Source organism: Muntiacus reevesi, chromosome 9 (assembly GCF_963930625.1).
Source record: "Muntiacus reevesi chromosome 9, mMunRee1.1, whole genome shotgun sequence".
Lineage (NCBI taxonomy): Eukaryota > Metazoa > Chordata > Mammalia > Artiodactyla > Cervidae > Muntiacus > Muntiacus reevesi.
Genome location: NC_089257.1, coordinates 49,686,253 through 49,712,507, shown reverse-complemented (window position 1 = coordinate 49,712,507; position 26,255 = coordinate 49,686,253). Strand labels below are relative to the sequence as shown.

General features: G+C 36.7%; 1 protein-coding gene across 3 annotated transcripts in view; it reads left to right on the top strand.

The window, feature by feature from the left end:
- The window catches only part of SBF2 (SET binding factor 2), a 481,299-nt gene that overhangs the window by 281,280 nt on the left and 173,764 nt on the right, over window positions 1-26,255 (top strand). For all 3 annotated transcript variants that reach the window (XM_065944986.1, XM_065944985.1, XM_065944984.1), the window contains 3 exons: window positions 3,413-3,617; window positions 6,018-6,127; window positions 8,333-8,482. In XM_065944986.1, coding sequence (XP_065801058.1) covers window positions 3,413-3,617; window positions 6,018-6,127; window positions 8,333-8,482 — 465 coding nt within the window. The remainder of the gene's footprint in view (window positions 1-3,412; window positions 3,618-6,017; window positions 6,128-8,332; window positions 8,483-26,255) is intronic.

Below are 26,255 nucleotides of genomic sequence, written 5' to 3'. Positions count from 1 at the left end.
AATGACTGAATGTTTTTCAGATGAATATACTCTCGACTTTTGGAAAAGAGCTTTAGATATGTGTGCGTGTTGTAAAGTTTTCCTATAATAACTTGTTCCACTCTCACAAGAAACTTATGAAGTAGGTATTGTATTATTATCTTCCTTACAGATGAGGAAACTAAAACACAAATAGTAAGAGAATTGATACTACGCTAGGTCACACTACTAGTGAGTGGCTAAGCTAGGATTTAATCCAGGCAGTCTGACATCAGAGACCAAGAGCTAAAAATACTATGTTATATTACCCTCTTTCATTGAACTGTTTTAACTTTTCCTTCTGAATTATAGTGCCTCCCATCTCTATCACAATTTCACTCATAGTCCTGTTTCTGGGCTTCTTGATTTCATTAGCCCTTTAACCCTCAGTGATACTAGTTACCATACTGTATTAATTATTAAAGGTTTATGTAAGTTTTATAATCTGGAGAGTTTGACTTCTCCATTTACTCTTCTTCAGAATTCCCTTGACTATTTTTAGATCTTCAGTCTTCCTTATGCGGTTTAGAATGAACCTGTAACCATTACCGAATTTTTGACTAGAAGCAATCAATATGTATATCTTTATTTTTCTAAACCACCTTAAGTTATTTTTGGAATAAGATAGAAGAATATGTAGTAAGAGAGAGAGAGAAAATATGCTAGAAAAGATATTATCATCACTAAGGAGATTTCTTTTCTACTTTTATTTTTCCATGTTTTAAAATTCATTTTAATAAATATTATTTACATCATAGGAAATATATTTAGCTTTAATTTTACTATAAAGAAAATAAGTATATATAGAAATAGAAGTACTGAAGAATATACTTTAAATGACTCAGAACTCAAAATTCACATGAATTACCTCCCTAGCCTGAAAGAATTATCTGTCTAATGAGTTTTAGAAAATTTATATTTATAATTTTTGAGAAGATAAAGTATCTTAGATATTGTGTTTAAAGAACAGAGAACATACTGCTTTTAGAAAAGGGTAAAATTTCAGAAACTCCAGACCAGTGATATTGGTGTTAATCCTGGTGTAAATTTAGAACAGTTTTTTCAGCATATAGTTTAGATAGTGGTGATTGTGAAGACTTGGCTTAGGAATTTACTTATTTTTTTCTGTCTTTGCTAATATAGCTTTATATATTGGGGGGGAATACAAAGTGTATATGAGAGCTACTTTGGCAGGAACAAGTTTTTGACCTGATTTCACCCTCTCAGGAATCATTTAATAAAAGTGTAAGTATAGGCATACCTTGGAAATATTGTGAGTTGCAGAAAAGTATCACAATAAAGTGAGTCATGTGAATTTTTTGGTTTCCCAGTGTGTATAAAAGTTGTGTTTACACTATACTGTAGTCTGTTGTGTGCAATAGTATTTGTGTCTAAAAGAAACAATGTACATGCCTTAATTTTAAAATATTATTTTTGTTAAAAAAAATAAATGCTAACCATCACGTGAGCCTTCAGTAAGTCATAATCTTTTTGCAATAATAACATCAAAGATCCCTGACCACAGATCACCTTACCACATATAATAATGAAAAAGTTTGAAATATTATGAGCATTACCAAAACATGACACAGAAACACAAAGTGAACAAATGCTGTTGGAAAAAAATGATGCTAATAGACTTGTTTGACATAAGGTTGTCACAAACCTTCGATTTGTCAAAAAGGTAGTAACTATGAAGTTCAGATGCTGAAGCTGAAACTCCAACACTTCGGCCACCTGATGCAAAGAACTGACTCATTTGAAAAAACCCTGATGCTGGGAAGAATTGAGGGCAGGAGGAGAAGGGGATGACAGAGGGTGAGATGGTTAGATGGCATCACCGACTCAATGGACATGAGTTTGAGTGAACTTCAGAAGTTGGTGATGGGCAGGGAGGCCTGGTGTGCTGCAGTCCATGGGGTCGCAAAGAGTCGGACACGACTGAGCGACTGAACTGAGCTGATGAAGCTCAGTAAAGTGAAGTGCAAGAAGACAAGGCGCGCCTTTATGGACTTAGGCTGAGCTGTTCATCCAGCATCACATAATGAGCAGAGCAGAAACCAGAACCCAGACTTTCTAACACTTACAGGAGTATATTTTCCATTCTGTTACTCACATATGCTCCCTTTAACCTCTACTATGATCCTGCCTTCCCTTTATGTGGGTTTGGGCCAAATAATCAGAAAGAATTGTGGGGAGCAGCTCTGGTAGATGATGATGGCTGGCCATTTTAACTGTCCAGAGAATATGTAGGGCAGTATTGAGCTTAATGTACAACATAAATAATGCAGGTTCAGAAGGAAAAAGAAATTTTCTGGTTTCACCGAATGGTAAATGTAAGAGTTGGCCTAAGAATGATTGTATGGTAGCCTTTCATATGGAACTTTGTAAAAAGTATGGATTCCACTCTGCCTGTAGTATTTGAAATAGAATTCTACGTAAGTAGTGTCTGGATAAAACTCCATGCCAACTCTGAGGGTCTATGAAAATATCAGCTGACAAAATTAATTTAACTAGCCTGGTCCTGATAGATGTTCAACATCGTGTCCCACTCATTATGAACAAGTAGATAATAATTTGACATGCTTTAGCTAGATCACTCTGTCTGCAGTGTTAAAAATAGAGTGAGAGTGGGAGCAAGCGTGGAGCAGGGAGAGAGGTTAGGAGACTGTTCTGTAGCAATTTGAAAGAGATGCCGACTTAAACCAAAGTGTGTTGAAAAGTGGTCAGGATATAGACATATTTTATTTTATTTTATTTTTTAGACATATTTTAAAGACAATTTAAAGGTTTGCACAGGAATGGATAATGGGGTATTAGAGAAAGGCGTTAATGATTACTGAAGTGAGGGAGACTGTAGATAGCAATTTTGGAGGAGATGAATATTAAGTGTTCCTTTTGAACATATATTCAAGATGTTTTAAATCCAAATGGAAACAGTATTTGCAGATTGTTGAATATATGGATATGGAGTTCAGGAGGACACTTACTTGGAGACCCAAATTTGTGAATCATTAGTGTTCTTGTAGTTAAAAATACGTGACTGTAAGTTTTCACCAAGGAACTAAATGTAAATAGAAAAGAGGCCTGTGGTCTGAGCCCTGGGATATTCACATAGTTAAGAGATTAGGGAGATAAAAAATAGACAAAGATGTAGCAAGAAATCTACAAACCAAGTGAAGAAAGTGTGTGTTGAAGAGCAAAAAGAGTGATCGATCAGCTGTATCAGATGCTGCTGGTAGCTTATGTATTCCAGGACTCTCTATTTTATGATATATATCTGAATGTATGTACAGTCTCTCACCTGTCTGATTTCAGTTTCTGTTCCTCTGGCCAACAATCTGCCATTGTTATTTTAACTTTTGAATAATCTTACCTATGTTTAATATTGCAGGAGAATCCAAACCCTCATATGGCATTTCAGAAAGTTCCACGCCCAACAGAAGGATCCCACTTGCGAGTTCATATTCTTCCTTTCCCTAAAATTAATGAAACTCGGGTACAGGAGTTAATACAGGAAAATCTTGCTAAGAATCAGAATGCACCTCCTGCTTCAAGAGTGGAAAAGAAGTGTGTTGTGCCTGCAGGTCCACCTGTTGGTATGTATTTATCCATTTGTTTGTTTTAAAGGTAAACTTTTAATCAAGATATAAGACACAGGGACTTCGTGGTGATCCAGTGGCTAAGACTCCATGCTCCCAATGCAGGGGACGCAGCTTTGATCCCTGGTCAGGGATATTATATAATAATGTGAATATTACTTATTATTTACTTACTAATACTAATTTGCTATAATTTCCCTACATATTACCAGCTTATATTAAGTGTTGATTATACTTTCACATGGAGAAGAAAATGGAGAAGCCAATGTGTTAGGGTAGTTACTTTTTGAAGGGTTTCATCTTTTAAGTTTAATATTCATAACTTAGTCGAATGCTTTCCTTAAAAACACACATGAAGTTGGTTTAAATTTTTATCTGCTTGTTTATTTTTGTATAATCTCTTTACTTTCATTTTCAGTCAACATCAAATTTTTTATATGCATATGGAATCTCTCATTGTAGTCAGTGAGAGAAATACATATGACTCGGTATTTGTCCCTGCATGGACTGCATTCATTTTGAATGAATGAACAAATAAATGAAAGAATGATGAATGAATGAGTGAAAGATGAATGCAGGGACCTCTGTCCAACTTTCTGATTCATTTAAGTTGATCAGAATCAGGATTTTCCTTGTATTAAAATTTTAAAAGTATGAATGTTTCATCTTACATGATACCCATTTAATATGAATGTAGAATTGCTATGTCACTTTAAGAACCATTCACATTTTGAGAAGTTAATTACTTTCCAGCTATTCCTCAGAGGTGCCAGAGTGATGATGAACAGCTAAAAATAGCATTTGAAAGCCAGAACCTTAAGAAGGAAGACCTGAAAAGTTGAATACTCATAAACCAGAGTTGTTATCAACTGTTAGAAAGCTAGTATTAGAATGCCACAGCTGAGGATTTGGCCAATCCCTGATATATCAAACTCTAAGTGAAGAACTTTCTCCTGGGAATGAACTGAGTCATAGTCTCCAAAGGAAAGTAATTATTTCCAGATGGTAAACAGATTCATTATTTTAAAAGGTGGGATTTTTAATGGTTCATCCTAAAGAAAATTTAAAATGCTATGAAAGAGATTTTAGAATTAAAAATTTATAAAAATAGGTTAAAGGTGTTGCTCTCTAAAATATGTGATCTTACTTGGAGACTGAGACATTTTCTACTCTAAATATGATCAATTTCAGTTTCTGTCTATGCCATAGACCTCCACATGTGGGAAACTCCAGAGTACAAAATAAAGAATGCACATTTCAGACAGAGAAAGTCATATGAACTAATCTATTTTACCATCATGGTCATTAATGTTACATAATTTTAAATGATTTCAAGAGAACTAGTAAAAACCAAGTAAGATTGATTTCCTGATTCTGATAAAGCACTATAGTTAGGTAAGATACCACCATTTGGAGAAGTTGGGTGATGAGTGCATGGATCTTCTCTGTTACTAATTTGTAACTTTGTGTAAGCTCATAATTATTTAAAATTTTTTAAGTTTAAAAAATTGTTTGAAGAATGTAAAATTTCATATTGATGAAATGAAAAGAAGGCCAAGAGTATGGTATTATGGTTTTTCTTGTTAGGTAAGAGCAATCATAAAATATAAGGCTTAAGAATTATAGCTACTACCTGATTTGTACAAATGATATTGTGTAGTTCTTTGTGAAATTATACTTTTTATTTAATGAATACTGATTTAATTTATATCTTCTAGTATTCTTTTAATAAGTTACATTTGTTTTAAGTAATTTTAGCTTATATAGTACACTAGAATTATCCAATCTTGTAAAGTTGACAGTACGAAGTTCACAGAACTGAAAAGTGACTCTCCAAGTTTGTAAAGCAATTCTTTGGCCATGATCACTTTTGTTTGTGTGCAGCGCTTCTTCAGGTCACCTATACTCAGATTTTTAGAACCTAATTTTTTGTGATATGTGGTTTTTCTTTGGTAATATGTTATAAATATCAGCTTCTTTTCCTGTTAGTAGTCAGTCCTCTTACATATGAGTGTTAGCTGTGTTTGTCATGATCTTGTACCTGACACATTTCTTACCTGTTTGTTTACAACTAAAGGTTAAAAAAAGAGATGTTTATCTTTGCTTAATAAAATTTTACTGTGCAACGTGAATTAATTTGTGTAAGAGATAAGTACAGTATTAGCATCTATCCTGTGAAATTATCTTCAATAAGCTATTGATTAGCCTATCACTTCACAACATAGAAATGTAATCAAAGTAATGAAGTACCTTCAGTGTCATGTAACAAGGGGGAAATAAAGGCTTATGTTTTTGTCATGTAAACAGAGTCATATAAACTGTAAACAGTAATATTCCCCTTGCTTTTATTATTGCCAAAAGAATTTAATTTGTGTTTTCTTTATATCCCTTTAATAGTTTCAATAATGGATAAAGTGACAACAGTTTTCAACAGTGCACAGAGATTGGAAGTTGTTAGAAACTGCATTTCATTCATATTTGAAAATAAGACATTGGAGACTGAAAAGGTAATAAAATGCCATCATTCCGAAGTAAACATTCATCATGTCCCTTTCAGGTTTCTGTGTTTAGCTTGCCAACTGACCTCTCCTCTGTTTCCATACCTTTTTCTTGTAAAGTATTCTTTCATTGTTTTTATCATTTTAAATGAACAGTGTCTAAACTCTTAGCCAAGCCTGAAATATTGATAGTCATTCCCCTCCCCCCCCCGAAACTTTTAAACATTGTTCATTTAATTCTATTTCGGCATGTTATTTAGAAACTTCAGTCAGTTCAGTTCAGTCCCTCAGTCATGTCCGACTCTTCACGACCCCATGAACCACAGCAAGCCAGGCCTCCCTGTCCATCACCAACTTCTGGAGTTTACTCAGACTCATCTCCATTGAGGCGGTGATGCCATTCAACCATCTCATCCTCTGTCGTCCCCTTCTCCTCCTGCCTTCAGTCTTTCCCAGCATCAGGGTCTTTTCAGATGAGTCAGTTCTTCACATCAGGTGACCAAAGTATTGGAGTTTCAGCTTCAGCATCAGTCCTTCCAATGAACACCTAGGACTGATCTCCTTTAGGATGGACTGGTTGGATCTCCTTGCAGTGCAAGGGACTCTCAAGAGTCTTCTCCAACACCACAGTTCAAAAGCATCAATTCTTAGGCTCTCAGCTTTCTTTATAGTCCAACTTTCACATCCATACATGACCACTGGAAAAATCATAGCCTTGACGAAACGGACCTTTGTTGACAAAGTAATGTCTCTGCTTTTTAATATGCTGTCTAGGTTGGTCATAACTTTCCTTCCAAGGAGCAAGCATCTTTTAACTTCATGGCTGCAGTCACCATCTGCAGTGATTTTGGAGCCCCCAAAAATAAAGTCAGCCACTGTTTCCACTGTTTCCCCATCTATTTGCCATGAAGTGATGGGACCGGATGCCATGATCTTAATTTTCTGAATGTTGAGCTTTAAGCCAGCTTTTCCACCCTCCTCTTTCACTTTCATCAAGAGACTTAAAAACATTTAAAATATAATTTTATTACAAAAAATCTAGTTAAAGCAAGTAATGAATTATAAAAATTTTGGTCTTCATTTAAATATGCCTTTAATGTGTACTTTAATAGCACATTTTCTTGCCTTCTTTAGTAACACATATTAAACATTAATGTCACCTTTTCTTAGTGACTTGTCATAGTTTTGAGCATTTGTTACATGGGGCTAGTAAAGCTTGTGAAACAAAGTTTTTATCCACTTCAGTTCAGTTCAGTTCAGTCGCTCAGTCGTGTCCAATTCGTTGCGACCCCATGAATTACAGCACGCCAGGCTTCCCTGTCCATCACCAACTCCCAGAGTCTACCCAAACCCATGCCCATCGAGTCGGTTTATCCTCTTAATGACCCTCAAGTCTGTGTTTTGAGTTTTTTTGAATCCATTTTTTCTTATGATTATTAAACAGACTTTCTTTTGCTTCTCTCGCTTTCAGTTTTCACACTGTTTCTTGTGCCCCTTGTAACAATAGTAGGACTTCCTACTCTCAGTCTTTTCCTTCCTTCTTATTTGCTCCTTTGTTCTCATTTTATGTGTTCAAAGTTAAATAAGCCTATTATTAATACTACTTTATGTAAAGTAAATCAGGCTCTAAAGGTGAACTGGAAGAGGCATTCTTGTGGGTGAGGAAGTGGAAGAGTTTTAGTATGTAAACTCAGAGATTTATATTTGTTGCTCTGAGTTTTTTCCTTCTTAATTATGCTTTTGAAATAGAAGGGATTGCAGAATTTTCCAGTCATAAATTAAAACTGAGTAATGATTAAGTTGCTAATCACTTTAAAAGAATAAAATCTCCCATGATTCTTGTCATTTTAGTTTTTCCTTCTGTTCTTGCCACGGAGATGTGGCCAGTTATGAAAGAACATGTCAAGTATCCATGGTTTTGACTCAGAATCTGAAGCAGCAGTTATTTTGGTGGCCACAGTTTTGATAATTTTTTTTTAATGAAGTTTAATGTTTTTTAAATGTATCACATAAACCAGTCCTGTTTATTTTCATGCTGCCTTACAAATTTAAAAAATCACTATAAATCCATGTTGTCCTTAACAGCAAATCAACCCTTTTCTAATTCTAATAGCTCTGTTAAATGGTTTACAGGATGTGTATGAGTTAGCATGATTTAAAGTTTTTTTTTTTCCAGTGAAACCTCCTGTTCATGTCTGCCTCTTATGTCCTCAGACTCTTCCTGCTGCATTGAGAGCCCTTAAAGGAAAGGCAGCAAGACAGTGTCTCACTGATGAGCTGGGTTTACATGTTCAGCAGAACCGGGCAATACTAGATCATCAGCAGTTTGACTACATAATAAGGATGATGAACTGTACTCTACAGGTAACTTTTAGTTCTTTCAAATTTCTGTTCTCATTTGAGAATAATACTTTTTTCCCCAGGCAGTTCAATAATTACTAGTATATCAGGTTCTTAAACCTTCCACATCTGATAATATGAAAAGCTGATATTCGTAGCATTTCTGTTACAAACATTTATGTATTGCTTAGCATAAATATTAGGAGTTTTTTTATTCTTCCTTTTTTTTTTCTTGAAAAATACTAGGTTATTTTACTAGTTCTATAAGTAAGCTTTCTGAAGTGAAAAGTCATCTTTGAAACATTCAGTACTATGTTACTTAATGTCTATATTTTTGCTATCCCTTTTCAGTCAGTTTTCAGTTGTACTGTTAAAATAGAGGGCAATGAATGGTGGGTAATCCAAATGATAAGTGAATTATTCAGTTCATAATCTATTTCTTAACCTATGTATATGGGTATTAATTGTATCATTTTTTTCCTTGGGTTTTAGTTGCTTTACAGTGTTGTACAACAAAGCGAATCAGCTATCGGTTTACATATATATATTTCCCCTCCCTCTTGACCCTCCTTCCCACCTCCTCCATCCCATCCCTCTAAATCATCCCAGAACATGAAGTTCAGCTCCCGGCATTATACAACAGGAACAACAGGTTCCCACTAGCTATCTGTTTTACACATGGTGGTGCACATACATCAGTCCCCATTTCCCAATTCATCCCTCCCCCAACACCCCACTCCATGCCCACACTTCCATTCTCCATGTCTTCGTCTCTGTAGATAGGTTCATCTGTACCATTTTTCTAGATTCCACATGTATGCGTTAATATACAATATTTGTTTCTCATTCTGACTTAACTTTACTCTGACTCTGGGTCCATCCTGTCTGTACAAATGACCCAATTTTGTTCCTTTTATAGCTGAGTGATATTCCACTGTGTATATGTTCAGTTCAGTTCAGTTGGTCAGTCTTGTCTGATTCTTTGCAGCCTCATGAACCGCAGCACACCAGGCCTCTCTGTCCATCACCAACTCCCGGAGTCCACCCAAACCCATGTCCATTGAGTCAGTGATGCCATCCAACCATCTCATCCTCTGTCGTCCCCTTCTCTTCCTGCCCTCAATCTTTCCCAGCATCAGGGTCCTTTCAAATGAGTCAGCTTTTCGCATCAGGTGACCAAAGTATTGGAGTTTCAGCTTCAACATCAGTCCTTCCAATGAACATCCAGGCCTGATCTCCTTTAGGATGGACTGGTTGGATCTCCTTGCAGTCCAAGGGACTCTCAAGAGTCTTCTCCAACACCACAGTTCAAAAGCATCAATTCTTAGGCTCTCAGCTTTCTTTATAGTCCAACTTTCACATCCATACATGACCACTGGAAAAACCATAACCTTGAATAGACGGACCTTTGTTGACAAACTAATGTCTCTGCTTTTTAACATGCTGTCTAGGTTGGTCATAACTTTGCTTCCAAGGGGTAAGCATCGTTTAATTTCATGGCTGCAGTCACCATCTGCAGTGATTTTGGAGCCCCCCAAAATGAAGTCACCCACTGTTTCCACTGTTTCCCCATCTATTTGCCATGAAGTAATGGGGCCAGATGCTATGATCTTAGTTTTCTGAATGTTGAGCTTTAAGCCAACTTTTTCACTCTCCTTTTTGACTTTCATAAGAGGCTCTTCAGTTCCTCTTCACTTTCTGCCATAAGGGTGGTGTGTCATCTACATATCTGAGGTTATTGATATTTCTCCCGACAAACTTGATTCCAGCTTGTGCTTCATCCAGCCCAGTGTTTCTCATGATGTACTCTGCTTATAAGTTAAATAAGCAGGGTAACAATATACAGCTTGACGTACTCCTTTTCCTATTTGGAACCAGTCTGTTGTTCCATGGCCAGTTCTAACTGTTGCTTCCTGATCTGCATACAGGTTTCTCAAGAGGCAGGTCAGGTGGTCTGGTATGCCCATCTCTTTCAGAATTTTTCACAGTTAATGGTGATCCACACAGTCAAAGGCTTTGGCATAGTTAATAAAGCAGAAATAGATGTTTTTCTGGAACTCTCTTGCTTTTTCAAGGATCCAGCGGATGTTGACAGTTTGATCTCTGGTTCCTCTGCCTTTTCTAAAACCAGCTTGAACATCTGGAAGTTCACGGTTCACGTATTGCTGAAGCCTGGCTTGGAGAATTTTGAGCATTACTTTACTAGCGTGTGAGATGAGTGCAGTTGTGTGCTAGTTTGAGCATTCTTTGGCATTGCCTTTCTTTGGGATTAAAATGAAAACTGACGTTTTCCAGTCCTGGGGCCACTGCTGAGTTTTCCAAATTTTCTGGCATATTGAGTGCAACACTTTCACAGCATCATCTTTCAGGATTTGTTTATATGTACCACATCTTATTTATCTACATCTGTTGATGGATATTTAGGTGGCTTCCATATCCTCCCTGTTGCAAGTAGTGCTGCAGCAAATATTGGGATTGCTGGATTCTATGGTGCTGTATGCTGTGCTTACTCATTCAGTTGTGTCTGACTCTTTGTGACCCCATGGACTGTAGCCCGCCTGACTTTTCTGTCCATAGGGATTCTCCAGGCAAGTGTTGCCATGCCCTCCTCCGGGGGTCTTCAACCCAGGGATTGAACCCAGGTCTCCTGCCCTGTAGGCAGATTCTTTACCATGGGAGCCACCAGGGAAGCCCATGAATACTAGAGTAGGTAGCCTGTCCCTTCTCCAGGGTTACTTCCTGACGCAGGAATTGAACTGGGGTCTTCTGCATTGCAGGCAGATTAGATAGTAGTTCTATTTTTAGTTTTTTAAGGAACCCCCATACTGTTCTCTCTAGTGGCTGTATCAGTTTACATTCCTACCAACAGCACGTGAGGGTTCTCTTTTCCCTGTATCCTCTCCAGCATTTATTATTTGTGGATTTTTTTGATGATGGCCATTCTGTGAGGTAGTAGTTTTGATTTACATTTTTCTAATAATTAGTGATGTTGAATATCTTTTCACGTACCTCTTGGCCATCTGTATGTCTTCTTTGGAGAAATATCTACTAAGGTCTTCCTTATAATACACATTAATGTCTTAGGGTACTACTGTTATATTTTTTTGCAGGGTGTATTTATCTTTTCAAATGCATTTCAGATAATATCTTTCTCAGAAATTCTAACTTAAAAGCTAGAATGAAAAATGTAATCTTGTAACAAGCACTTTGTGGTTTGTTAAAAGCAAATTTACAAGATAAGAGGTAATTTACCTCTACTGGAAATAAATTATTTTAGAGTGTAAGAGACTAGCTATAATAGTTTATCACATCAAACATTAAATGCATCCTAAATGTTTACCATTTGGATATAAATTAATGTAAGTATGGTAGAATAATTCTTTGGAATGCTGTTCGGCTACTAAAATAAAAGAGGTAGCTCTATAATATGTACCTATAGGAAAAAACTTCTGTTACATGTTGTGAGGTGGGCACACAGGAAGATACATAAGGTAGTGCTTAGTCACTCACTTGTGTCTGATTATTTCTTTACAACTCCGTGGACTATAGCCCGCCCGGCTCCTCTGTCCATGGGGATTCCTTCGGCAGGAATACTAGAGTGGGTTGCCATGCCCTCCTCCAGGAGATCATCCCAACCCAGGGATTGAACCCAGATCTCTTGCATTGCAGGCAGATTCTTTACCATCTAAGCCACCAGGGGTACATAAGGTAGATATAATTCTATTTTGACCTAAAATTATATGTATGTATGTATATTATAATGAAAATCTAGAAGGATATTTACACTAAATCCTTAGTAATGATTATCTCTGACATATACAGTTTAGAAGAGTTTTGACTTCCATTTAAACTTTTCTCTGCTTGAAACACACACATACACATAAGCATAATTAAATTATCTAAAACATATAACAAGGATTTTTTATAACAGAAAAGGATTCTCATTTTTGTAGGAAGGAAATTATTGAAACTTTATGAGAAGAATAAGACATAATTTGTTTGCTGTAAAAATCACAAGTCTTCTGCTACTTCTGTTCCTTTCTTTCAGTTACTTTGATACTGTCATTACAGAGAACAAAAGAATTTGATTAAGAGATCTAGGTTACCAGAAGTCCTAAAGTTAGATAATATCCTGGCTCCCTCTACCTGGTGATAACTATTTTAGGAGGCTTTTTTCCATTTGTATTTTATGCACTGTAATTAACTGAAGAACTACATTAGAAGGCTTTCTCTAAACTTAATTTTAGTATAAACTAATTAGTAATTGATTACAGAATAACCAGGTACCCTTGGGCTAGAAGAATACTCCTTTTCATTTGAATAATCATATTCTGTCAGGGGGAAGCTTGGGTTTGTTGTTGTTGCTGCTTCCAGTTGCACCTGCACTAATGAGCTCTTAATGTTTTGTAATTCAGTATTTCATAAAATTAGATCTTGTCTTTGTTCCATTATAGAGAGGCTCTTTTCAGTTATAAATGCATTCATATGTGACTTTTATTTTATTGAATCACTTATTTACCAACTTGGGATTTATTAATATTTATATTCTTGTTACAATACTTGTGGGGATTTAGCATAACATTCTGAACATTTTTTTACAAAAGCATAGAGTTTCAAGGCTGACAGGCCAAACATCTGTGTTGGTGTTTTAAAATAGAAACATTAAATGAACTAAGTTTTAGGTAGTGATTCAAAAACTTTAGTAATTTTTACTTGTCATGAAGTTATCCTGTAGTTTCTGTCCTCAAGGGAAAATTAAATGGAACATGAGTACTGCCAAGGGGTTATTTTGTTTATCATGTTCTTTCAGTGCCAATATAATTTTTTAAAGGACTGGTTTATGGAGATTATAGGTTATTCCTATGTTTTCTCATATCAAATAACTGATCTTATTTTAGTTTTTTTTTTTTTTTATAACTGAGATTACTATATATCTCTTCAAAAATATCATGGGTTTAACTCTTTTCATTTTAGCAGATATATAATTTTTACATGTAAGATCTTAGCTAAGATCTTTTAATGGTAAATCATAACTTAAAAACCCAGTGGAGTACTCCATTTCCAGCCTTATAATAATAAACCGCAGGGTATGAGGCACCCTCTCACTAATGTAGAAATAGATCTTAGAAAATTGCAACAGCAAAAACCTGTGATTTTTATATATCGTTTTTCCTAAGAAGAAAAGGAAATCTCTGAAAGACCTTTCCTCTATTCTCAAGAATAAGATGCATAGGGAAACCCAAATTCTGAGTAATTAGCAGTTGGGGAAACCAGATACATGAGCTCATTTAAGTCTTGACTTCTGTAAAGAGAGCTGGTTGAACCTGAGAGCTTTATTTACCTCAGGGTAGGACATTGGAAGAAGAATGAAATAATTCCTCTTTAGTGGCATACCCCTTACCCTTGCCTCCAGAAGAAGAAATATAAATGTTTTTCAGAATTTATTAAATTCAGCCCCAATTTAGGCAGTCAGGGTTCCCACTGATAAACTTTAGTAAGATGTGAAGTCACAATTTTAAAATGACCAAATACCAAAGAAATGAGCCAGTGTGAAATAGTGTTAACAGAAACAAATAAAAACAGATTGAAGACCTCATAGGCTTTATATATTGGAATTATCCAATTTGAATATATAATAATTAAAGTATTTAAATAAAGGATTGAATACACAATAAGCAGATAATAAGAAACTAACATATGGCTAGATAAGTTTAGATTATATAATCAGTAAAGTAAAACATCAAAGGATATGGAAGACCCAGTATCATTAATATGTCAGTTCTCCACAAAGCAACCTGTAACCTGAATGCAATTCCAATAAGAATTGCAGCAAACTTTTTCCTAGAAATTAACTGGATGATTCCAAAATTTATGCAGAAATGCTGAAGACTTAAGAGTGGCCAAATCAATCTTGAATAAGAACAAGTTGGAGGACTTAACCCTCCCTGGTTTCAAGACTTACTATCAACCCACAGTAATCAATATAGTATAAAACAAAACAAAAAAAAAGATAGTGTAATACTGACATGTCAAATAGATCAGTGGAAAAGAGCACCCAGAAATTAGACTTGCATTTATGGGAAATTTGTTAAAGGCACCAAAGCAATCCAATCAGGAGAGAAAAGTTTTTTCCACAAATAGTGCTGGAAAAATGAATATCCATATGAAAGAAACGGAACCTCAACCTCTACCTCATATCAAACACAAGGATTAACTTGAGGTAGAGCAAAGACATAAACTTAAAATAGAAAACAACAAAATTTTTAGGGGAAAGCATGGAATAGTTTCATGGCTTCGGAATTTAATTAATAATTAAATTATTAATTGAATCTTTTGCCACTTATAATTTCTATAACTGGCAAAAGTTTCTTAGGTCACAAAAACTGATAACCAAAAAAAGAAAAAAACATGATTATACTTCATAGAAATTAAAACATATGCTTATCAAAAGACAGAATTAAGAAAATGAATATTGAAGACTAGGAAAAATTATTCCAAATATATATGTGACAAAGAGCTGATGTCATGGTTATATAAAGAACTCCTACAACTTAAGAAGAGGAAGCCAAACCATTTTTTGAAAATGGACAGCTTAAACAGAAACTTCACAAAGTAAGATATGGAAATGGTCATGAACTAATCAGTGTCAGTCATCCAAGAAATGCAAATTGAAACCATTATGAGATAATATTATATAACTACGAGTATGCCTAAAATTAGAAATATTGGCAATACCAATGTTGGCGGGGGGTTTTGTTTTACTTTTTTTTTTTAATTTTAATTTTAATTTACTTTGCAATATTGTGGTGGTTTTTGCCATACATTCACATGAATCAGCCATGGGTATACATGTGTTCCCCATCCTGAACCTCCCTCCCACCTCCCTCCCCATCCCATCCCTCGTGGTCATCCCAGTGCACCAGCCCTGAGCACCCTGTCTCATGCATCGAACCTGGACTGGTGATCTATTTCATATATGATAATATACATGTTTCAATGCTATTCTCTCAAATCATCCCACTCTCACCTTCTCCCACAGAGTCCAAAAGTCTGTTCTTTACATCTCTGTCTCTTTTGCTATCTCACTTATAGGGTCATCATTACCATCTTTCTAAATTCCATTTTTATGTGTTAATATACTGTATTGGTGTTTTTCTTTCTGACTTACTTCATTCTGTATAATAGGCTCCAGTTTCATCCACCTCATTAGAACTGATTCAAATGAATTCTTTTTAATGGCTGAGTAATATTCCATTCTGTATATGTACCACAGCTTTCTTATTCATTCATCTGCTGATGGACATCTTGGTTGCTTCCATGTCCTGGCTATTGTAAACAGTGCTGTGATGAACATTGGGATACATGTGTCTCTTTCAATCCTGGTTTCCTCAGTGTGTATACCCAGCAGCGGGATTGCTGGGTCATATGGCAGTTCTATTTCCAGTTTTTTAAGGAATCTCCACACTGTTCTCTATAGTGGCTATATTAGTCTGCATTCCCACCAACAGTGTAAGAGGGTTCCTTTTTCTCTGCACTCTCTCCAGCATTTATTGTTTCTAGACTTTCTGATAGCAGCCATTCTGAGTGGCGTGAGATGGTACCTCATTGTGGTTTTGATTTGCATTTCTCTGATAATGAGTGATATTGAGCATCTTTTCATGTGTTTGTTAGCCATCTGTATTTCTTCTTTGGAGAAATGTCTGTTTAGTTCTTAGGCCCATTTTTTGATCGGGTCACTTATTTTTCTGGAATTGAGCTGCAGGAGTTGCTTGTATATTTTTGAGATTAATTCTTTGTCAGTTGCTTCATTTGCTATTATTTTCTCCCACTCTGAAGGCTGTCTTTTCACCTTGCTTATAGTTTCCTTTGTAGTGCAAAAGCTTTTAAGTTTCATTAGGTCCCATTTGTTTATTTTTGCTTTTATTTCCAATATTCTGGGAGGCGGGTCATAGAGGATCCTGCTGTGATTTATATCAGAGAGTGTTTTGCCTATATTTTTCTCTAGGGGTTTTATAGTTTCTGGTCTTACATTTAGACCTTTAATCCATTTTGAGTTTGTTTTTGTCTATGGTGTTAGAAAGTGTTCTAGTTTCATTCTTTTACAAGTGATTGACCAGTTTTCCCAGCACCACTTGTTAAAGAGATTGTCTTTTCTCCATTGTATATCCTTGCCTCCTTTGTCAAAGATAAGATGTCCATAGGTGTGTGCTTTTATCTCTGGGCTTTCTATTTTGTTCCATTGATCTATATTTCTGTCTTTGGGCCAGTACCATACTGTCTTGATGACTGTGTCTTTGTAGTAGAGCCTGAAGTCAGGCAGGTTGATTGCTCCAGTTCCATTCTTTTTTCTCAAGATTACTTTGGCTATTCAAGGTTTTTTGCATTTCCATACAAATTGTGAAATTATTTGTTCTAGTTCTGTGAAAAATACCATTGGTAGCTTGATGGGGATTGCATTGAATCTGTAGATTGCTTTGCGTTGTATACTCACTTTCACCATATTGATTCTTCTGATCCACGAACATGGTATATTTCTCTATCTATTTGTGTCATCTTTGATTTCTTTCATCAGTGTTTTATCGTTTTCTATATATAGGTCTTTTGTTTCTTTAGGTAGATTTATTCCTAAGTATTTTATTCTTTTTGCTGCAGTGGTGAATAGAATTGTTTCCTTAATTTCTCTTTCTGTTTTCTCATTGTTAGTGTATAGGAAGGCAAAGGATTTCTGTGTGTGAATTTTATATCCTACAACTTTACTATATTCTGGAGAAGGAAATAGCAACCCACACCAGTACGCTTGCCTGGAAAATCCCATGAACAGAGGAGCCTGGTAGGCTGCAGTCCATGGGGTCATAAAGAGTCAGACATGACTGAGCGACTTCGCTTCACTTCACTTACTATATTCATTGATTAGCTCTAGTAATTTTCTGGTGGAGTCTTTAGGGTTTTCTATGTAGAGGATCATGTCATCTGCAAATAGTGAGACTTTTACGTCTTCTTTTCAGTCTGGAGTCCTTTTATTTCTTTTTCTTCTCTGGTTGCTGTGGCCAAAACTTTCAAAACTATGTTGAATAGTAGTGGTGAGAGTAGTAGTAGTAGTGGGCATCCTTGTCTTGTTCCTGACTTTATGGGAAATGCTTTCAACTTTTCACCATTGAGAATAATGTTTGCTGTGGGTTTATCATATGTGGCTTTTATTATGTTGAGGTATTTTCCTTCTATACCTTCTTTCTGGAGGGTTTTTATCATAAATGGCTGTTGAATTTTGTCAAAGGCTTTCTCTGCGTTTATTGAGATAATCATATGGTTTTTATTCTTCAATTTGTTAATGTGGTGTATCGCTTTGATTGATTTGCAAATATTGAAGAATCCTTGCATCCCTGGTATAAAGCCCACTTGGTCACGATGTATGATCTTTTTAATATGCTGTTGGATTCTGTTTGCTAGAATTTTGTTAAGGATTTTTGAGTCTGTGTTCATCAGTGATATTGGTCTGTAGTTTTTTTGTGTGTCATCTTTGTCTGGTTTTCGTATTAGGGTAATAGTGGCCCCATAGAATGAGTTTGGAAGTTTACCTTCCTCTGCAATTTTCTGGAAGAGTTTGAGTAGGATAGGTGTTAGCTCTTCTCTAAATTTTTGGTAGAATTCAGCTATGAAGCCATCTGGTCCTGGGCTTTTGTTTGTTGGAAGATTTCTGATTACAGTTTTGATTTCTATGCTTTTGATGGGTCTGTTAAGATTTTCTATTTCTTCCTGGTTCAGTTTTGGAAAGTTATACTTTTCTAAGAATTTGTCCATTTCTTCCAAGTTGTCCATAGTTGCTGATAGTAGTCTCTTATGATCCTTTGTATTTATGTGTTGTCTGTTGTCATTTCTCCATTTTCATTTCTAATTTTGTTGATTTGATTCTTCTCCCTTTTACTCATGATGGGTCTGGCTAATGGTTTGTCTATTTTATTTATCTTCTCAAAGAATCAGCTTTTAACTTTGTTGATTTTGGCTATGGTCTCCTTTGTTTCTTTTGCATTTATTTCTGCCCTAATTTTTATGCTTTCTTTCCTTTACTAACCCTGGGGTGCTTCATTTCTTCTTCTTCTAGTTGCTTTAGGTGTAGAGTTAGGTTATTTATTTGACTTCTCTCCTGTTCTTGAGGTAGGCTTATATTGCTATGAACCTTCCCCTTAGCACTGCTTTTACTGAATCCTATAGGTTTTGGGTTGTTGTGTTTTCATTTTCATTCGTTTATATGCAAATTTTGATTTCTTTTTTTATTTCTTCTGTGATTTGTTGGTTACTAAGAAGTGTGTTGTTTAGCCTCCATATGTTTGTATTTTTAATAGTTTTTTCCTGTAGTTGACATCTAATCTTACCGCATTGTGATCAAAAAAGATACTTGAGATGATTTCAATTTTTTTTAACTTACCGAGGCTAGATTTACGGCCCAGGATGTGATCTATCCTGGAGAAGGTTCCGTGTGTTCTTGAGAAAAAGGTGAAATTCATTGTTTTAGGGTGAAATGTCCTATAGATATCAATTAGGTCTAACTGGTCCATTGTATCATTTGAAGTTTGTGTTTCCTTGCTATTTTTCTGTTTAGTTGATCTATCCATAGGTGTGAGTGGGGTATTAAAGTCTCCCACTGTTATTGTGTTACTGTTAATTTCCCCTTTCATACTTGTTAGCATTTGCCTTACATATTGCAGTGCTCCTATGTTGGGTGCATATATATTTATAATTTTTTTATCTTCTTCTTGGATTGACCCTTTAATCATTATGTAGTGTCCCTCTTTGTCTCTTTTCACGGCCTTTATTTCAAAGTCTATTTTATCTGATATGAGTATTGCTACTCCTGCTTTCTTTTGGTCTCCATTTGCATGATAGATCTTTTTCCAGCTTCAATTTCCATCTGTATGTGTTCCTAGGTTTGAGGTGGGTCTCTTCTAGACAGCATATGTAGGGGTCTTGTTTATTTATCCGTTTAGCCAGTCCTTGTCTTTGGTTGGGGCATTCAACCCATTTACATTTAAGATAATTACTGATAAGTATGATCCCGTTGCCATTTACTTTGTTGTTTTTGGTTTGAGTTTATAAACCTTTTCTGTGTTTCCTGTCTAGAGAAGATCCTTTAGCATTTGTTGAAGGTCTGGTTTGGTGGTGCTGAAGTCTCTGAGATTTTGCTTGTATGTAAAGCTTTTGATTTCTCCTTTATATTTGATTGAGATCCTTACTGGGTACAGTAATCTGGGTTGTAGAGTTTTTTGTTTTATCACTTTAAGTATGTCCTGCCATTCCCTTCTGGCTTGAAGAGTTTCTATTGAAAGCTCAGCTGTCATCCTAATGGGGATCCCCTTGTGAGTTATTTGTTGTTTTTCCCTTGCTGCTTTTAATATTTGTTCTTTGTGTCTGATCTTCATTAATTTGATTAATATGTGTCTTGGGGTGTTTTGCCTTGGGTTTATCCTGTTTGGGACTCTCTGGGTTTCTTGGACCTGGGTGGCTATTTCCTTCCCCATTTTAGGGAAGTTTTCAACTATTATCTCCTTAAGTATTTTCTCATGGCCTTTCTTTTTGTCGTCGTCTTTAGGGACTCCTATGATTGGAATGTTGGGGCATTTGACATTGTCCCAGAAGTCTCTGAGGTTGTCCTCATTTCTTTCTTTCTTTCTTTTTTTTTTTTTTTTTTTTTATTAGTTGGAGGCTAATTACTTCACAACATTTCAGTGGGTTTTGTCATACATTGATATGAATCAGCCATAGAGTTACACGTATTCCCCATCCCGATCCCCCCTCCCACCTCCTTCTCCACCCAATTCCTCTGGGTCTTCCCAGTCCTCATTTCTTTTAATTCGTTTTTCTTTTTTCCTGTCTGCTTCATTTATTTCCACCATTCTATCTTTCACTTCACTTATCCTGTCTTCTGCTTCAGTTATTCTACTGTTGGTTCCGTTCAGAGTGCTTTTGATCTCAGCTATTGCAGATTGACTCTTTTTTATTTCTTCTAGGTCTTTGTTACACTTTTCTTGCATCACCTCATTTGTTGTCCCCAGACTATTTATCTGTAACTCCATTTTGTTTTCAAGATTTTGGATCATTTTTACTGTCATTATTCTGAATTCTTTTTCAGGTAGACTCCCCATCTCCTCCTCTTTTGTTTGGTTTGGTGGGCTTTTATCATGTTCCTTTACCTGCTGAATATTTCTCTGCCTTTTCGTCTTGTTTAGGTTGCTGTGTTTGGGGTGGTCTCTCTGTATGCTGGTCTCTCTGTTTGCAGTTCCTTTTTATTGTGGAGGTTCTTCCCTGTGGTTGGAGTTGGGCGAGTGGCTTGTCAAGATTTCCTGGTTAGGGAAGCTTGCGTGGGTGTTCTGGTGGGTAGAGCTGGATCTCTTCTCTCAGGAGTACAGTGAAATGTCCAGTAGTGAGTTTTGAGGTGTCTGTGGGTTTGGTGTGACTTTTGACCACCTGTAATTTTGTGCTCTGTATTATGTTCCTACATTGTTGAAGAATTAGCTTGGTATGTATGTTCTGAAACTTGTTGGCTCTTGAGTGTAGCTTGGTTTCAGTGTAGGTATGGAGGCTTTTAGATGAGCTCTTGTCAATTAATATTCCCTGGAGCCAGGAGTTTTCTAGTGTTCTCAAGTTTCGGATTTAAGCCTCCTGCCTCGACTTTCAGTCTTATTTTTACAGTAGCCTCAAGACTTCTCCGTCCATATAGCACCGATGATAAACCATCTCCTTTCGAAGACAATGGGCTGCCTTTTTGGGTGCCTTGTCTCCTCCATCAGCGTTCAGAAGTTGTTTTGTGGTATTTGCTCAGCATTCAAATGATCCTTCAATGAATTTGTGGGGGAGAAAGTGGTCTCTCTGTCCTATTCCTCCACCATCTTAGGACCGCCCCCTCGTTGGCAGGGTTTTAAAGTACTCAGAATTCTCATGTTTTATTGTTGAGAGTGTAAACTGGTGCACTCACTTTAGAAAAAAGTCTAGGAGATTCTTATCAAAGTAAGCATATACCTATCCTATGGTCCAGGAGATTCACTCCTGGATCTTACCTTAAAAAAATGAAAGCATATCACTACAAAAAGACATACAAAAATATTCATAGGAGCTTTATTCATAATAGCCTAAAGCTGAAATCAGCCCCGGTGCCCATCGATCAGAATAGGTTGTTGTTGTTGTTGTTTTAACTACCATATACCATACAAAGTAATACTAATCACTGTTCAAAAAAAAAAGTTAATGATACATGTAACCTCATGGATAAATCTCAAAAACATTATGGCATATTTATAGAAACTCACTGAGTGTACACTTAAGGTTTTTGTATTTTCAGTTCATTTCAGTCGCTCAGTCGTGTCTGACTCTTTGCAACCCCATGAACCACAGCACGCCAGGCCTTCCTGTCCATCACCAACTCCCGGAGTCCATCCAAACCCATGTCCATTGAGTCGGTGATGCCATCCAACCATCTCATCCTCTGTCGTCCCCTTCTCCTCCTGCCCTCAATCTTTACCAGCCTCAGGGTCTTTTCAAATGAGTCAGCTCTTCACATCAGGTGACCAAAGTATTGGAGTTTCAGCTTCAGCATCAGTCCTTCCAATGAACACCCAGGACTGATCTCCCTTAGGACAGACTGGTTGGATTTCCTTGCAGTCCAAGGGACTCTCAAGAGTCTTCTCCAACACCACAGTTCAAAAGCATCAATTCTTCTGCGCTCATCTTTCTTTATAAGTCCAACTCTCACATCCATACATGACCACTGGAAAAACTATAGCCTTGACTAGACGTACCTTTGTTGGCAAAGTAATGTCTCTGCTTTTTAATATGTTGTCTAGGTTGGTCATAACTTTCCTTCCAAGGAGTAAGCGTCTTTTAATTTCATGGCTGCAGTCACCATCTGCAGTGATTTTGAAGCCCAAGAAGATAAAGACTGTCACTGTTTCATTTTTTTCCCCGTCTGTTTGCCATAAAGTGACAGGACTGGATGCCATGATCTTAATTTTTGAATGTTGAGTTTTAAGCCAGCTTTTTCACCCTCCCCTTTCACTATCATCAAGAGGCTCTTTATTCCCTCTTCACTTTCTGCCATTAGGGTGGTGTCTGGTGGTGTCTGTATAAATTCTTACATTGAGCTTGTTATGCTAAGGGCTCTGAATAACTTAGGAAACCACATAGAGGTTTAAAAGTGTGAGCAAAATGGATTATCTTCTGGAACTCTAAGCCTTCCACAATCTAGAAGGTTATTTATTTATTTATGGCTTCACTAGGTCTTTGTTGCTGTGTGCTGGCTTTCTCTATTTGTGGCGAGTGGAGGCTACTCTTTGTTGTGGTACACAACATTCTCATTCCAGTGGCTTCTCTTGTTCTGGAGTACTGGCTCTAGGCACATGGATTCAGTACTTGGGTCACCAGGGAAGCCCAACCTAGAAGTTATCAAGGGTCCTCAAGCACTGTTCATGACCGGTTCCTATGTAAGAGGTACCAGTTTGAGAATTTTGTTAATTGCTGTGTTCTGAATGTGTCCTCCCAGGTTTATATGTTGGAAACCTAGTGCCTAAGGGCTTCCCTGGTGGCCTAGTTGGGAAAGAATCTGCCTGCAGTGCAGGAGACCCAGATTTGATCCCTAGATCAGGAGGCTCCCTTGGAGAAAGAAGCTGGCTACCCACTCCAGTATTCTTGCCTGGATAATTCCACGGACAGAGGAGCCTGGTGGGTTACAGTTCATAGGGTCACAGAGACTCAGACAACTTTGAGTGACTTTTAAAAAAAATGGTGATGATATTAGGAGGTGCGGCTTTGGGGACGACCTTAGGTAAGGAAGGCAAAGACATTACCAAGGATATCAGTACCCATATAAAAGAGAGCCGGCAGAGCTCTCTAACCCCTTCCACCATATAACGATATAACACAAAGTCTGCAGCTTTGAGGAGGGCCCTAACTAGACCGTCCCTACCACTCTGACCTTGGATATCCAACCTCCCAAATTGTGAAAAATAAATTTGTTGTTTATGAACCACCCAGTCTATGATGTTTTGTTATGGCAAGCAGAACAGACGAATGAGAACATATTAATCAGTATTTCATTCTTTTTATGGCTGATTAGTATTCCATTTGTGTGTATATGTGTATCTTTATATATTTATTTGTTAATGGACATGTAGGTTGCTTCCATGTATTGGCTATTATAAATACTGCTACTGTGAACGTTGGGGTGCACGTATCTTTTTGAATTAGAGTTTTCATCACTTCTGCATTTATGCCCGGGAGTGGGATTGCTGGTAGTTCTAGTTTAGTTTTTTAAGGAATCTCCATAGTGTTCTCCATAGTGGCTACACCAGTTTACATTCCTACCAACAGTGTGGGAGAGTTCCCTTTTCTCCGCACTGTCTCTAGCATTTGCTGCTTGTTGACTTTTCAATGAGGGCCATGCTGTACTTCATTGTGGTTTCAATTTACATTTCTCTAAAAATTAGCGATGTTGAACATCTTTTTATGTGAGTGCTGGCCATCTGTCTGACTTCTTTGGAGAAACATCTGTCCACTTCTTCTGCTCATGTTTTTATTGGGTTGTTTGCTTTTTTTGATGTTGAACTGCATGAGTTCTTTGTATATTTCATAAATTAAGAATAAGATATTGCCATTTACAACAACATGATGGACCTAGAGATTATCATAGTAAGTGAAGTAAGTGAGACAGAGAAAGACAAATACATATAATATAACTTATATGTGAAATCTAAAAAACAATACAAATAAATTTGCTTACAAAACAGAAACAGATTCACAGACATAGAAAACAAACTTACCAGAAGGGAAGAGGAGAGGGATAAATAAGGAGTTTGGGATTGCAGGTATATTTTATATATATATATATATATATATAAAATATGCAAACAACAAGCATTTACTGATTTGATATCTTGTAATAAACTATAATGGAAAAAATTGTATACATATTAAACCTAGTTACTTTGCTGTACACTTGAAACTAACACAATATTTTAAGACTGTATTTCAATTTTAAGAAAAAGAGTATATTAATCAGTAGAATGCATCTTTTGCTTAAGCAGACTATGTATTTTACTCCTTTTTCTTGCTCTAAACATTTACTGATTTCTACCGTGTACTAGCCTCTGTAATAAGTACTGGACATACTGATGTGATTAAGGTATAGTTTTAGTTGTTAAGGAGTTCAGAGTCTAGAAGAAAAATCTCACAGGTAAACTAGTATTTATGTGATTTATATATATATATATATATAGAGAGAGAGAGAGAGTTATTTACCCTGATAGGGGTGTATATAAAAGTACTGTGAATGCTATTCTGGCTTATTGGATTTAGAGTGGGAAAGAGATGGTCCCAGAGGGTCAGACAAGGATTGGTGGGGAGGTGAAGTATTCCAGATAGAGGAAGTTGCTAGTAGCAAAAAGAAATAGGGAAAGGACCTGTGTTTTTGAAAATTGATAAGTGTTCCATATTGCCAAGTGTAGTAAAGAAAGGTGGTGACTCCAACTAATAAAAAGAAAAAAGAAAGATGGTGGTAGATAAGTAGATAGAGTAACTTCTGGTTAAAGTGAAAATTGAATATATACATTTAACCTTAGCTACTACCCCCAAAAACCACTAAAACAACAGTAAAGAAGATTTTTTAAATGCATAAGTGAAAGTTACTCAGTCATGTCCAACTCTTTGTGACCCCATGGACTCTACTAGTCCATGGAATTCTCCAGGCCAGAATACTAGAGTGGATAGCCTTTCCCTTCTCTAGATCTTCCCAGCGCAGGGATCGAACCCAGGTCTCCTGCATTGCAGACGGATTTTTAACCAGCTGAGCCACAAGGGAAGCCCTTTAATGCATAAATCCACAGGCAAAACAGGATAGGAGACAACAGCAACAGTATTTTGGGAACTAGAAACCTGATGGATGAGTGACTTAACAGCCCCAAGAAAGCCTGTACCTACCTAACAGTTGTAAATGCCTTGAAGCATCCCAGTTTGCAGAACTGCAAAGGGCTCAAGAATTAGAGATATCAGGTTATCTCTAAAAGCAAGAGCTTAAGATGGAGCTAAAACATTAAAAAGATTAGTTGAAAGTCCCCTTACGATGCAATTAGAATCCTGTCTGAGATCTTTTCCAATTTCGTGTTAACAGCCAGTTGCCTCTCCTTTATCCTAACAGACTATCAGAGGTTTGCATGCTTGTGTATTTATTTTTGAGAGACAAAGCATGAACAGACAAGGGAGACACTATGTCTGGCTGAGGGAAATTCTGTTTTGCTGCAAACTGGAGAGTAAAATGAGTGTCAAATGTTAAGAATACTAGTCAACAACTTTCCCCCTTCAGTTCCTAGAACTCTGGGAGGCTTGCCTCAAGCAGACATTGGAAGACAGTTCTCTTAGAAATGTGACCAGCCAAAGAGGAAAAGACTTTTACTGAAAACACTGAGATAGGAGATTCCTAACAGAACAGCTCAACCAGGTCATGCTGTAACAAAGCTTGCAGTCAACAAGTTTCATCATGTATACATTCTTTTTTTTTTGGTCAATCTTTGGTTTACCTCTTGTGGAGGATGACCTAAGCAGAAGGGGTCAATAAAACAAAGTCAGTTCCTACCCCCCACCCTTGTTCTTCAACTCTCCTTTCATTCTCCACTCTCTTGTAAGAGAACCATTTAGTCAACATCAATAATTATTCTGTTCTCTTCCTCCTTGGGTACTTTTATCCCTGACTACCTCAGTCAACCTCAGCTTTCTTTAGGCTTTGAAACAGTCATCCACAATCACTACTGCCCTCTGGAAG